The sequence below is a fragment of the Gobio gobio genome (genome assembly GCF_949357685.1).
Source record: "Gobio gobio genome assembly, chromosome: 15".
Classification (NCBI taxonomy): Eukaryota; Metazoa; Chordata; class Actinopteri; order Cypriniformes; family Gobionidae; genus Gobio; species Gobio gobio.
In genome coordinates, this window is record NC_137108.1 from 37,003,117 (window position 1) to 37,017,117 (window position 14,001).

General features: G+C 37.0%; 1 protein-coding gene and 1 long non-coding RNA gene across 2 annotated transcripts in view; one reads left to right on the top strand and one right to left on the bottom strand.

Annotated features, from left to right (window-relative positions):
- Nucleotides 1–14,001, bottom strand: part of tsnare1 (T-SNARE Domain Containing 1) — a 211,620-nt gene that overhangs the window by 18,166 nt on the left and 179,453 nt on the right. Inside the window, exon 11 of the mRNA XM_079836826.1 lies at nucleotides 13,063–13,172. Within this exon, the coding sequence (XP_079692952.1) occupies nucleotides 13,077–13,172 (96 nt within the window). The 3' untranslated portion in view covers nucleotides 13,063–13,076. The remainder of the gene's footprint in view (nucleotides 1–13,062; nucleotides 13,173–14,001) is intronic.
- On the top strand, nucleotides 9,751–10,271 carry LOC307138504. Its single transcript, XR_013818031.1, has 3 exons — nucleotides 9,751–9,837; nucleotides 9,927–10,049; nucleotides 10,133–10,271. It is a non-coding gene; the product is annotated as an uncharacterized lncRNA (long non-coding RNA).

The window sequence follows — 14,001 nt, forward strand, 5'->3', positions numbered from 1 at the left end:
CTCTAAGCGCTGTAAATGCTAAGGAAGAATTATTTTTCTGTGGCCAGAAATACCCTTCTCTTAGAATTAATTAATAATCAATACTGAGTGATCACAGGATGAACTGATTGATTGATTGTAATTTTAATCTTAATGTAGCTACATTAAGTTAATCTCATTAAATTATTTAAATATATCATAATGAATAATCCTAATGAGTTATGAATAATTATTCACATTTCCCCTTTGAGCGAACTCACTACACATATTAGTAGGATATTGGCTGTTAATTAGTATACTTATAAGGCACATATAAATTCCTTATTCTACATCCCTTTATCATACCCAAACTGCTAAACTGCTACAAATTCAACCTTGCTAACTATTAATAAATATATTAATATATATATATATATATATATATTAATGACCCTCTTGGAAAGCTTCACCACTACCTCCCATAATACCTTCTTCCTCTGAAACAGTCAACATTTTCAAAGGCAACACACTAAGCCAGGAGCAGCAGTGATGGAAGAGAGACATTAAAGGCTTCTAAGGATAAGCAGAGGTAAATTCTGCCCACCTCCCCCTGCTCTTCCCAGCATGCCTGTGGTGGGTGGGTTGGGTCTGTTATGTCCCTTCTTTCTGTGACGGTGTCTGGCTGCACGGTTTGACTGCAGCCCACGCTGCTGCTTCAGTGGAGGTTATGGTGTCTGCCCACACAGGTGCTGGCCTGCCCACTAATCTTTCACTCAGCGGTCAGTCTCAGACATGATAAGGGTCAAACAGAGACTTGGCCTGGCCGTGCAGTTCTGTGCCGGGGAGAACCGGGGAAGTGTGCTGGCTTTGCGCCCTTCTGCCACGTTCAAAAAGAGGCAGCCCACATGAAGTTGGACACAGACTGTGGTTTGTATGTGGGCTGTGTGAACATTCGAAAAACACAAACAAGCAAAAAATGGATGATACAGAAATGAATTAATGTATTAGAACGAGAGTCCTTTTTATACTATGAAAAATGTATTATAAAAAGCTCTTAGAAAAATACCTGCTTTTTTATAACATTTGAATTGTTTGGTTGGCGCTGTATATTTGGTGCTTATTTTGTCTGCAATTAATCTGCATCAGAAACTAAGAGCTCTGTTTCTATGGCAGCAATGAACATCTCCGTACAGATATTAATTCTCTTCAGCGGATCTGGCAACACTTTTCCTAGAAGTTCAAAACACAAGGGCTGTAAACAAGTGAGCGAAGAGCTTGGGGGATGCCCTGTTGTGTACGGATAGAAGCTGGAAAATTCAATTCAGGTTCCTTTTTACACAGCATTGGATGATTTGCGAGTGTGTCACAAAGTCTTTATACAACAGCACGGCCAAACCTAGACTTTTATCTTAAAAAGATAATTGTCTTTAAGAGTACAATCTTAACATAGACAAGTCATATTTGTATAGTAGAATGTATATTTACATGTTTTTCCATACTTACACATTCACAAAACCTTGTAAATAAAGATATGATGTGATCAGAAATCATCATAAAAGACCTAGCTGATATAACAATAAGCAGACTGTTGTTATTCATAAAAATACAAGGAAGCCAATTTGAAGAAGGCAAATATCTTATTCCAATAGAGTTCTGACATTTAATCTATGGCAAAATATACTAGCAATAAAAACCAAGCAACACAATGGGATTGAGCTCCTGTTTTATTTCAGCCTGGTCTCATTCCGAAAATGTACCTCTGGCAACGTGTTTGCAATCCCCAAAATACGTACCAATATGTACATATCACTGCAGTTTCAAAGTGATATGTCCACTGGGTGCCGCCAAAAGCTTCGTTTTTTTTCCCGGAACAGATGAGCGTCAATCTGACGTTTTGTGACATTGTTTTTTTAACGTACGCCTACACTAAACCCTAAACCTAACCGATAGTGTTAACAAAAGCAAATGTGACAAAAATACAATAGTAACCATGTCTTGTTAGCTTGTGTGAACTCATCTTTGAGCTCTTTTATCATGACTTGTCTTTCACGGGATTCGTACCTGAGCTTTCATTATTACAAGTACAAATCTGTACCAGCTGAGCTACTGAGCAAACTTATTATATAAAAAAAGCCGAGCATATGGAGCAGATTAAGTGACGCAAACTCCAAAATTTATTCATTTACATGGAAAAAAAAAAAACGATAAAAAGTGCTTGCTGTTTTACTGCCTCTAGTGTTCATTTCACTTTGAAACTGCAGAGATATGTACATATTGATACGTATTTTGGCGGTTTGCAAAAACGTTGCCAGAGGTACATTTTCACAATGAGACCAGGTTGTTTTATTTCTAGTCTAGTCAGATGTTGCTATATTTTGCTATGCCAAATGTGCCCACAAAGATAGAAAAGAGATCTCAATGAGGAAAACAGCTGCAGAAATGGGCAAACTATATCTGTTCAGATTGTAGACTTTTTTTTGTTTGTTTTTTGTGTTTTTTCGTGGTTTATCTGTAAAATTCTATGGGCGCTATCTTGCACCCAGCGCAATTGACTTTGTACACCGACGCATGTGTCATTCCTATTTTGCACCCGCGCAAAGCGCGCTTTTCCCTCCACAGAAGAACGTCGCTAAACTAGTGAATGAACTTGCGCTACCTGGGCGGTTCAGCGCAAAAAAGGAGGCGTGTTCCGGCGCAAACAATCCCTGGTGCTATTTTGCTGTTCCATTAAACAATTGCGCCACTGACCAGAAAAAACCTAGTCTAAAGTCAGTGGCGCGTTGCGCGTTGTTCATTATGCTATTTTAAGGGCGCATGCTTGACCATAATGTATAGCGTGCACAACGCGCATATACTTTGCTCATGTAATCTACACAGATGCAACAGTTATTTTTGCAAATCATAAATTGTTACACTAAAAAATATTAACACATGAGATGGCTAATTGTAGTCTAATAATTAAGGAGACCTGTTTGCCCAATAGTGGCAACTTCTGGCAAGACATATATGTATATAAGGACATCTAACAAATTGGTTTGTCCGTCAAGAACCAGGAAAAAAAATCGGTGAGGGTGGACGCAGCGATGTCCTCTGCTGGCGTCAGGTCCTGAGTAGAGGCAGATCCACCTCCCGTTTCACGGCGTGCCTGATTGATGCTGGCAAGCTTGGACTTTCCCCGTCTTCTGATGTCATTGTAGCACTTGCGGCACTGGTGCGACGTCCTGGGGATGCCAGCTGATGAAACAATTGTGGCTATTTCCTCCCACGCCTGTTTAACCGACGCTATTTTGGGTGGGTTTCTCCCATCCCCATACAACACAACTTCTCTGTCTTTCACTGCTCTTACAAGCACATCAGTCTCCTCGGCTGTGAACCGCTCCTGGCGTGCGCCTGGTAAATACGCCATAATAATAGCAATCCATAATGGAACTTGCGCACCTGCTTTTACAGGGAATGTTGGATGACGCTCTGATTGGTTTATTCACGTTACGCCCAAACCACACCTATGAATAATGAAGCTACTTCAGACCAACCCATTTTAGATTTGCGCCGGGCGCAAGAGCCATTTATCCCGCCGGGAAAATAGCAACAGCGCCGAGACCCGCCCACAAAGTTACTTGCGCTTCGCGCTTTGACACTTGCGTTTCAGATCGTTAAAATAGGGCCCTATGACTGTGTACGAAATTGCCCTCTATACACTCATTTAATATTCACTACATTAGTCCACTAATATAGTTTACTGAATGAAAACGAGTTAGTGAATTCGGACACTAGGGGCCAGATTTACTAAACAGGGCAAATTAGCGTGAGAGCGCAATTCAACAAAAGTGCCAATGGGAGTGGAAAGTTCTGCGTGTGATACTGACAACGTGCAAATTAAAGAACACAGGCGCTGCCGGATCATTTCCCTAATGACCAACACAATCTACCAGTTAGTGTCTAGTTTATGACGTGCTTTTTCGGGGGGTGGTAAATAACGGCACAAACACCAGTAAATTCGCGAGCATAAACCTTTGTAAATCACCTTGTATGATTAATTTAAATACTCTCCTCTCATACATTTTGCTTCTGAAAGGGAAACTCCTAAATGCATATGCAATAAGGTAAGCCAGAAAAATAACCCTGTCCACACCTATTCAGCTCGAATTTTTTCACTGCGTGTTTTTAGTAAATCTTGACTAAATCCTAGTAGTATTTTAATGCCAAAAGAGGGTTTGCGCTGGCAAGCTGTTAGTAAATCTGGCCCTAGGTGTACCGGTGCCCCTTTTGCATTTATGCTTGCTGTTTAACCATCATTTGACAGTCAGCAAACTGGCAGCTCTAGAAGTAATGAAAAAATGTTAACCTGATCTTAAACCTGTTATGGAAACTTTGTATGAACCTTAATTAAACAATTTAATAATCAATTTTCAGCTTTTTGGAAAAGGAATGGATGATTCAGCTGCGGGCACCATCTTCTGGTGAGACGCAGGAATTAATTCGGTGCAACCCTTACAGTGCATTATGGGTATCCTCTAGGTGTTTAGCATACATCGGTTATAGCCTACACTTGTTATTGCAGTGCATTGCGGGATTGAATGACTGCACTCAATAATGTCCACTATGGTTTTAGACACCACTACAAATGGCTGTCCCTTCAAATAGTGCCCTATTTAAGGGTATAGGGGTGATTTCAGACACATCTCATTACTTGATTATTATGTCATTACATCCACTCTTTGTCCGACAGCATAAATTACATTCAGTGAACATTTCAATGAATTCTGAAGTTTCAGCATTTTGTTTAAAAATGTTAGCTGCTAAAAAATATTACACACCATTCAAATGTTTGGGGTTGATTTTTTAATGTTTTTGAAAAAAGTATCTTATATGCTCACCAAGGCTGTACAAATGTATTTGAACAAAAATACAGTAATACAATAATATTGTGAAATATCATTACAAGTAACAAATATATTTAAATATATTTAAAAAATAAAATATGTTATATTTATGTGATTACAAAGCTGAAATTTCAGCACCATTATTCCAGTCTGCAGTGTCACATGATCCTTCAGAAATCATTCTAATATGTGATTTGATGCTCAAGAAACTTTCCTATTATCATGAAAGTTGCACTGCTTATTATTGTTGTAGAAACTTTTTATTTTCTTTGAAAAATACAAAGTTCAAAAGAACAGTATTTATTTTAAATGGGTTTTTGTTTTTGTAATGAATAGTCTTTTGACCAATTTAATGCATCCTTGCTGAAACTGGAGTAACCACTGCAGTAAGACATCAACTACCTGGCTTTATATGTTTGCAAATTGGACAACCATCAAACCACAAATTGTGGCATGATGAATAAACAGCTCTACAATTTCTATAACAGAATAAAAACTAAAACTGAAAGCTTATACTTTTTTTTCTTCAGTAAGCAAAAGAAAATAGGTACATTTGAAAAACATATTTCTCAGCCACCAGCACAACAATAATGGTGTCATCTCACGAAATGAAATCGAAATTTCACCCTCCAAAAATCACATTCTATCTAGACATTTGCTGAGATAAGAGGTGATGTTCTTCAGGGGTCCAGACGCCACTGGGGTCTGAAAATGCTTGAAGATTCTCACGTCCCTTGTCAAACCGACTGTCAGATGCGGATTTAAATGTTCTACTATAAGATAATATTTAACGGTCACCACATTTAAACGCAGTAATAGCCTGTTGTCATGCTGTTGAGGGTTCATTTTAAGCAATTGGTGACTCAATGAGTTGGGGCCGCTCTCAAATTGCTCTCAATTTCAACAGCTCGGAGTAGACGGAACGGCTGTAGTTAGTTCATGCCGCTGACATGCATATTGAAGGATCCCTTTCACCCAAATGAGTCTGTAAACAAGATGTGAGGGCAGCACTGGCAACACAACTCGCAGGAATAAGTGTCAAGGAGCAGTTATTGCATTATTTAGAGCATCATAAAGTGCAGGGCTATTGATTTGAGAGGCAAAGCAGCTCTCTGGTTATTTCTGTCATTGCTGAATCATTAAACTGATATATTATGCTCTACGCTCTTCCCTCTGCCACCCTGTCTGTTTCCAACAACATCAGTCCAACACATTTCCAATAATGCTTTGCTCCCTTTTATTTCTTGGGTTTCACCATTAACCCTTCAGATTTGTCACTTCCCACTTTTTCTAAGCATCTACACTGTAAAAAATCTAAATCACAAAAATTTTGACTAATGATAATGTTTTAGTTAACTGGACAATTAAATGCAAAAAAGTTAGCTTAACTGGTCAAAATAAGTTGTTTCAACAATTGTTGGACCAACCTAGTTTTAATTGTAAATTCGATTTGTAAATGCAAGTTAACACGCATACAAGCTGCAACAATTAACAATGCATTCTGGGTGCATCATGCAAAACTCATCCATGGCTCCCAGAATGCATTGCGGTATGAAGCATGTCACCATTGTTGAGATTCATAGGCTGATTGTTGATGTCTGTGTGAGAAAATCTCATAGGTGGTCAAAGTGCTTAGTTGACTAAGGTTTTAAACCGATTGTACACTATTTTGATTAAAACCATGTTTGATCTTTTCTAGAATCACAATTCAAAAAAAGCTAATAGTATATTGCTCATATTAAATTCAGTCATAAAATCAGTGAATTAAGCCACTACACAATGATTATATTCTTATCATCGAGCAACTGACAGCATTTGATTATGTTTTCAACATTAAAAAGTTGTCAAAGTGCCCAACTAAAGAAAACACTAATCACCATGATGGTGACATAAAAAATAAAAACTTAAACAGGTGAACAAAAGATCTTAAATGGGGAGACATGTGAACTTACTCAGTTAATTGAGTTAAGTGAACTACTTTGTTTAAAAGTTGAGTAAACTCAAAAATGCTGTGCAGCAAGTTGCCTTACAATTTTAAGTTATGTCAACTTTTCTTTTTTTACAGTGTAAGGCCATGTGTACACCTGGTATTAACATCAGTTTAGTTAAAACTGTTTTAAATGGAACACGCCGACTTTTGGGACTTTTGCTCATTCGCCGTCCATACATACCTCTCTCATCTCCGTGCCATAACTCTGTCTGACGCACCCACCACTAGCCTAGCTTAGCACAAAGACTGGAGGTAAATGGCTCCAGCTAGCCTACTGCTCAATAAGTGACAAAATAACGCCAACATTTTCCTATTTACATGTTGTGATGTGTATAGTTACATCGTGTACTAAGACCGACGGAAAATTAAAAGTATAGTTCCTAGCCATATCGGTGTAGAAAATCGCAACTTTTCATTTTCCGCCAGTCTTAGTACATAAGTGGGATTTTCGTCAGTATGTGACACTGTAGATTGCCGTGAAACTTCAGGTTTACGACTGTGCACGGCAATTTGCAGGCAACACCGAAAACTGCCGTAAATTGTCTGAAATTGACGTGGGCCTTGCTTGGCAGTTGTCCCCCCATGACCCCCCCTCCCCTTAATTCTAGGGGAGGCTTTATCATGTAAATGAAGATGCTGTGAGCTACACAAATGCAAATCAGAGTAGCAGCAGGGGGAGTTTTATCTAGGTTCTGAATTTTTTTGACTAAAACAAGTTTAAAGTTTAAGTTAAAATGTTAACTTAAATTTAAGTTAAATGTACTCGTTTTAGTTCACATTACTAAATTTTTAGGGCAACCAGTTTGCTCCAATTTTTTAAGTAGATTCAACTTGTCCGGGCTCACAGTGTAGATTAATTACTCTGTATGTCATTAGCAATAACCAATGTTATGTAAAAAAAATAAAAAAATACAGGACAGCAGTTCATGTCTTCAACCTTTAGAGAGGTTATGTGATGCAACAAGACAATGAACCAAAGCACACAAATAAATCAAGTAAAGCATACAGTTTACATACCAACATTAATTTGTCCACCCTGCACTGTGAATGATTTTTTAAATGGCTATTAATCATAAATGTGAAAAGTACAAGTTTGTTTGTTTATAGTTAAGTCAGATTGTGTTTTTCTGTAATTGTCATTTAAATTGAGCTCACACCACATTTTATGAATTATCAATGCAGATTTTCAAGAGGTGGTTTCCTGGACAGGGTTTAAATTATGCCAAGAGTAGGCCTTAATCTAGTTAATCGTGAGTTAAAAAATTGTTGCCTGGAACAAAGATTAAGCACAGATTACTAACACCTGGACTATGAGTCCTGAACTAAAATAAACTGGATTCATTTACAGTTTTATCTAATTGCTTACACACAATTTCTGAATATATGGCTCCATTTCTTGTAACTCTACACACAAAACATCAGACATCTCTTGCAAAAGCAACACTTTGTGCAAAACTATTTTAACTATTTCCAAAAATGTTGTTTTTGCATATATCTAACTACACAATGCACAACTGAGGAATTTACAGTTGAACTGAAATCAACTGAACTGAATCAACACTGAAGTCACTTGAGCTGAATATTGACACTATATTGGCTTGTTAGAGCCGGTTTACAGCAGAATTTGTTTTGAACTTGTTACTGAAGCTGCTATGAAACAATATATTTTGTTGTATGCATATTCTTTCTTTCTCAAACCTTAGTTTTGATTTCTAAGTGATCAATTTATGTATGTGTTTTCACACATGATCATTGGCTGTATGGGTCCTCAGTAAATGAATGTGGCATTTAAATGGCAAAAGTTATTCTTGTCTCTATAACTTATGGCTTCCTAAAGACACGTTTATGGGTAAATAAAATATTAATAATATAAATAAAATGAATATCAAAACATATTTTAAATATAATGAAGTCATTTTATTATAGCACTCATCAGATGTTCCTGGAAACAAAACAGAGACAGAACAGTATAAACAAACTATACAACAAACTAAACACCAAATTACAAAAACATTATTATGTGAAAGTGAATAAAGTTGTGTGTGTTTTCAGTTATAAATATGTGCTGTGTAAATTAGCCTATACTTTTAGAAATTATATATAGCCTAACTTTAAAAAACAAACAATAACCCATATAGATAAATTATAATAATTGTATAATATTAAGCATTTACTTAATATACATTGTAACATTAGGCTACTTTACTCTAGCACAGTAGTCAGTTAAGCAATTAATTAATATCTTATATTAATCTGTATGTAGCCTAAGCTACATCTAAAGGTAAGTCTGCTTTAAAAAAAAATATTACACTTCGACATGTACAGAATGTGCGCGTTAAGAAACACGTTCAAATGTGTCTTCTTAACATGTTAAAACTGTGCGTCGACTGTGCGTGTATGCCTGTTACACGACCAGAATGTGCGTGTCTACACCATGGGTCTACACATACAGAAGACACACGTAAAAAATTGCTGCGTTGAAGCGGAAAACAGGGCGTGTTGAAGGTTGAAACGATTATAAGTCACGCGTTTCGTATAAAGAGATTTGGCCCCGGGCGCGTTCCTTATTATAGCCCTAGTCCAATGAGGTGCGAGGTCGAGGTCATGGCCATGACGCGTAGAAGACGAGCTTTAAACTTTTTTTTATGTTTTTTGCTGCTTTCCTTTTTCGTGATCAACAATGACAGGACACCGTCTTCAACTCAATCTCTGCATGGACGCGACGAACTTTTTGGACTCATTTTCAGGAGGCTGTCTTCGTCTTCATAACTCTGAGGCAAACTGCAGTCGCTATGAACCAGAGCATGGGTATGTAACGTTACGATTTAAAGAATATGCTTTTATTCAGCTGTATAAGGAAATGGATGCGTTAATAGATCCGAGCTTAAAACTGCACATTTTGTTTACACAGACTATCCTCGCCTCATAACGAAGCTGAGAGCTCTTATCTGCTTGGAGCGATTTCCGCGAGTCCAGATTTAACCGCTGATCATGACGACATTGTGTGTAAGTAACTTCTAATGTGTTTCTCATTCCTTGTTTAATTTTAACGTGACTGTTTTTATTAATACCAGTCTCATGTAATTGTTTTCCAGCTGCCTGTAAGACGTATTATGAATCGACACGCTGGAGCTTCAGATACAAACAACCTGAACTTAACGTTACATAGCAGGCGGAAACTGCGAAGTTTAGCTCGGAGTCGATCAAGAAGAAAAAGGGTAAGATTTATTATATTAGATCCGTTTTTTGTCAATGTGAGTATTTTTCAGGTTGCTTATTGTCTTTATGGATTGTATTACAGTTGCTGGAAGCGAGAGAGTGCTGGATGAGGATGAGGTGGACGTTTGGAAGTCCGCGACCATTGAACTCATGTTTGACGAGGAAGACGGCTTTGTTGACGGGGTGTCTGGATGGATTGTGCGGCCACCGCGCTCTCGCAGCCTGGAGCACGCCGAACTCTACATTACATTACGAGACATTACTGCTGCACTGTACATAGTTGTGTGTTTAACAATAAAGCTCTTTCTTTAAGTAAACCGCTGTGTTTTATAAATGAAGCCCTTTCTCTTGAATGAACAGCTGTATGCTTATAAATGAAGCCCCTTGTTTGAATAAACGGCACGGTCCGTATAATTTTCCCATATATTCCTTGATGGTATGAATACATCATAGCACAATAACATTAATATGAAACAAATTATTACAACATAAATTATATATTTATTATTATTATTGGGGTTTACATTTATAATGAGCCAGGGGGACCAATAATGATTGGTTTGCAGTGATCTGCCAACCAATCACGAGGGATTTTTCTTTTTTAAATGTAGTGGCTTCAGCCAATAGTGAGTGAGTAAATTCAAGTCTGGCCGTTGACTCTCTGGTTTCGCTGCTATTCATATGCAAATTAGAGGCGTCGCACCTCCGCGCGGTCTCTCAGCGGGGGGCTCTCCACCTACGTCATGGTTCGTTTACGACAATTTGTGGCACAGACAAACGCGACGTTCGCTGCCTCTAAATTGTCGAAAACTGCCGAAAATTAGGGAGATTTCCAGGAGTATACAGGCGTTTACGGGGTCGAAAATCCCACTTTTCATGCAGTGTGTTGTAGCCTATCACGGGCATTTCTGTTGAAAATAATGACCAGTCATATATGTTTAATTTACCAGGAATGAGAATCCATATAGTTTTATACAGTCTCAAAACGCTGAATGAATTTTAAGTTTACGTTTTACACAAATCTTCCCATTATCTACAAATCCTCTCATCATAACAAACAAAGCACAGACACAATTTAAATAAAGATTAATTGTGAAATTTAGTCAGAAGTTTTTGTTTTTCATGAGACTTTGTGATTTTCCCTACAATTAGCCTATATATTTAAAGCAGCACTAGGTAACTTTTCAACCTTCATAATATATTTTCAAGACTCTTGTGATGATACATCGACTTACAATAGGTTGAATGACACGTCTGTCATAGCCTGACGGGGTCTGTATCGTTTTTAATCGTACTTTTAAACTTCGGGTTTCAGGTAGTAACCCGAGAACAAAAAGAACTACAAAATTCGACTGCTTTACGGCATATACGTCACTTCCACCCCCCCCCCCCCCCACCACTTCCTTAAATTCGGACGTGCGAGCCCAACTATCGTTTGTTTGCCGGATGTTATAGTCATGGCCGAAGCAGCACAGAAAAATAAGAAAGCAAAGGTTTTGTCGGAGGAAAGCAAAAAGAGGAAACGAGAAAGTGATCGGATTAAAGGCAGGACGATGATTGATTCTAGCATATACAAAATTTAACCAAAGAAAAAAAGTTTTAAATAGTGTTTAAAAAAACAGGGCAACCAATTTAATTCAACTAGATACGTTTTTCCTTGAATGGGCTACTTCATAGAAACTAATTCAGCAGAAAGATCTCAGAGATGACCGATAGTATCTGGATATAGCTGTTGCACTGCTCAGGTTATCTAACGGCAGTTAGAGTCTAATGATCTATTATATAACAATGAACATTAACTATAACACGCTTCATAAAATACCACTTCTATCAATATTCCTGAGAGATCAACTAATGCCATAAAATCTCAAAATATGCAGTAATTTCATCCATTTGGCAGCGAGTGTGCTTAAGATACACTGAAATGAATGGGGTTCAATGCTGGAACTATTGGTTGTTTGGAACTATTGGTCGCTCCATGAACTACTTCCGCATTCCTCAGTTCCAATGGAAGTGTATGGGAGTGTCGTAACTCTGTTTTTCAACAGCTCTGGTCATTAGTCTTTATATGTAGCCCTCATGTTACCATTGTTTCTTGGCTAGCTTTGTTTGTTTCCTGCAACCGCTGATGGTGAGTTTCATGTTTATGTTCATGTTGACGTTCATGGATCAAGTCAAGCCAAGTCTTTTTTTTTTTACTTTGTATCTGTTCACATTGGGATTTAATAAATACTGCACATGGGTTCAACTCTGCTCACTTTCAGTAGACTTTGAATACAGATTCAATAAAAAAAAACTGAAGCTGAGGCAAATGTAAAAAGGGACCAACTAGTTTAATATACTATTCAAATTTTTTTGTTAAAAAATGATTAAAATACATATTTTTATTAAGTGATATTATATACAGTAGTGGTCAAAAGAGTCCGGCGCAGGAAAATGTACATCTTCACCTTTTGTTTAAATATTGTATTTTAATTTTTAAATTTAGCTTAAACATTTGTTTTGTAATCATATTGCATTGTTGTTCCAATTACTTTATGTGAAATGACACATGCCAAATTGTGCGGACATAATTTTTGCCCAGGCTATTAAACAAAGAAATTATGGATCCATGCAAAAACAAGAGACAACCAACGAAATATCAATAACTTGTAGTCAATTTTTTTCTTTTTCCTGTGAGCTTTTTGTTTTTCTATGTATTATTTTTTGCATAGTAACATTTTATGTATTTAAAAAATATAAAATATTTCCTCATACTTTGATCGTTTAATCAAACTTGTAGTGTCATAAAAAAACAATATCCTCTCAGAGTATCACTTTTGGCCATATTTTGGCAATATATATACAATGACATGAGTGTTTCATGAACCCAGAGTGAAGATGTCCAAGTGGATTACACATATTTGTGCAACTGTAACGAAAACCATGGGTGATTGTTTTGTAAATTTGTGTCCTCCCTATATAATCCTCTCTCATTTATATTAAAGGCTGGGCACAACAAACATTGCTCACCTGTGGCCTTGCTCTCATTTTCTGGCTGAGACTGCAATAATGATGATAAGTAGAGTAAGAAGCAGCACTCCAGCGATTAGCAGATAACACTTCCTCCTCCTTAGCTGCCTCTGTGGAAGACAGAATGAAAGAAGAAAAAGGTTTGAGATGTTACTGTTCGATTAATGATAGTTTACCCCAAAAAATTAATTTACTCATTATCTGTTTAACTTGCCCTGTTTAAAACAAAAGTTGTTTGACCAGATGTTTTCCACAATGTGAATGGTGACAATTGGCTTTCATACTCTAAAAAGCACTATAAAAGGTATTTCACACAACAACATGCATTATATTCCAGGTCTTCTGAAGCCATGCATTATTGCTTGAAAATCTTTCCTGTTGCTGTAGTAGCTCTCAAATCTTATTTCTTGAATATGCATATATTCACATTCATTCAGTTGGTGGAGACGATTAGTATTGCATTTGTGTGTGTATATAGTATTTGTTATTAATTTTTGTCACCATTCACTTCCATTACAGCATAATGCTGTGTCAGTGTTCTGCTATATTGTGTTCCACAGAAGAAAGAAAGGCACACAGGTTGGAAACATGAGGGTGAGTAAATGATGCCAATGTTACATGAACAAAAAATGAGCAATGAAAAAAAGATTTTCTGAAGATTTAAATAAAACAAAGATTATCTGAGTATGACATCAAAATGTCCTGTTTAATTCAATGTGTTACCTGCCGTTTCCTTTTTCTTTTGTTTGTAAAATTTACCAGTAATTTCTAAGAGAAACTTGTTTCTAAACCAAATTTCTTCCGTGTACTTTCAAGATACAGAAATTACTATATACATGAATTGTTGGATTTACTTAAAAAGCAGTGTCAAGGGTTCCATGCAACTATATTGAGAAATTTGTACAAATAACAATTTAGTTGTATGAACAAAAGAAATTC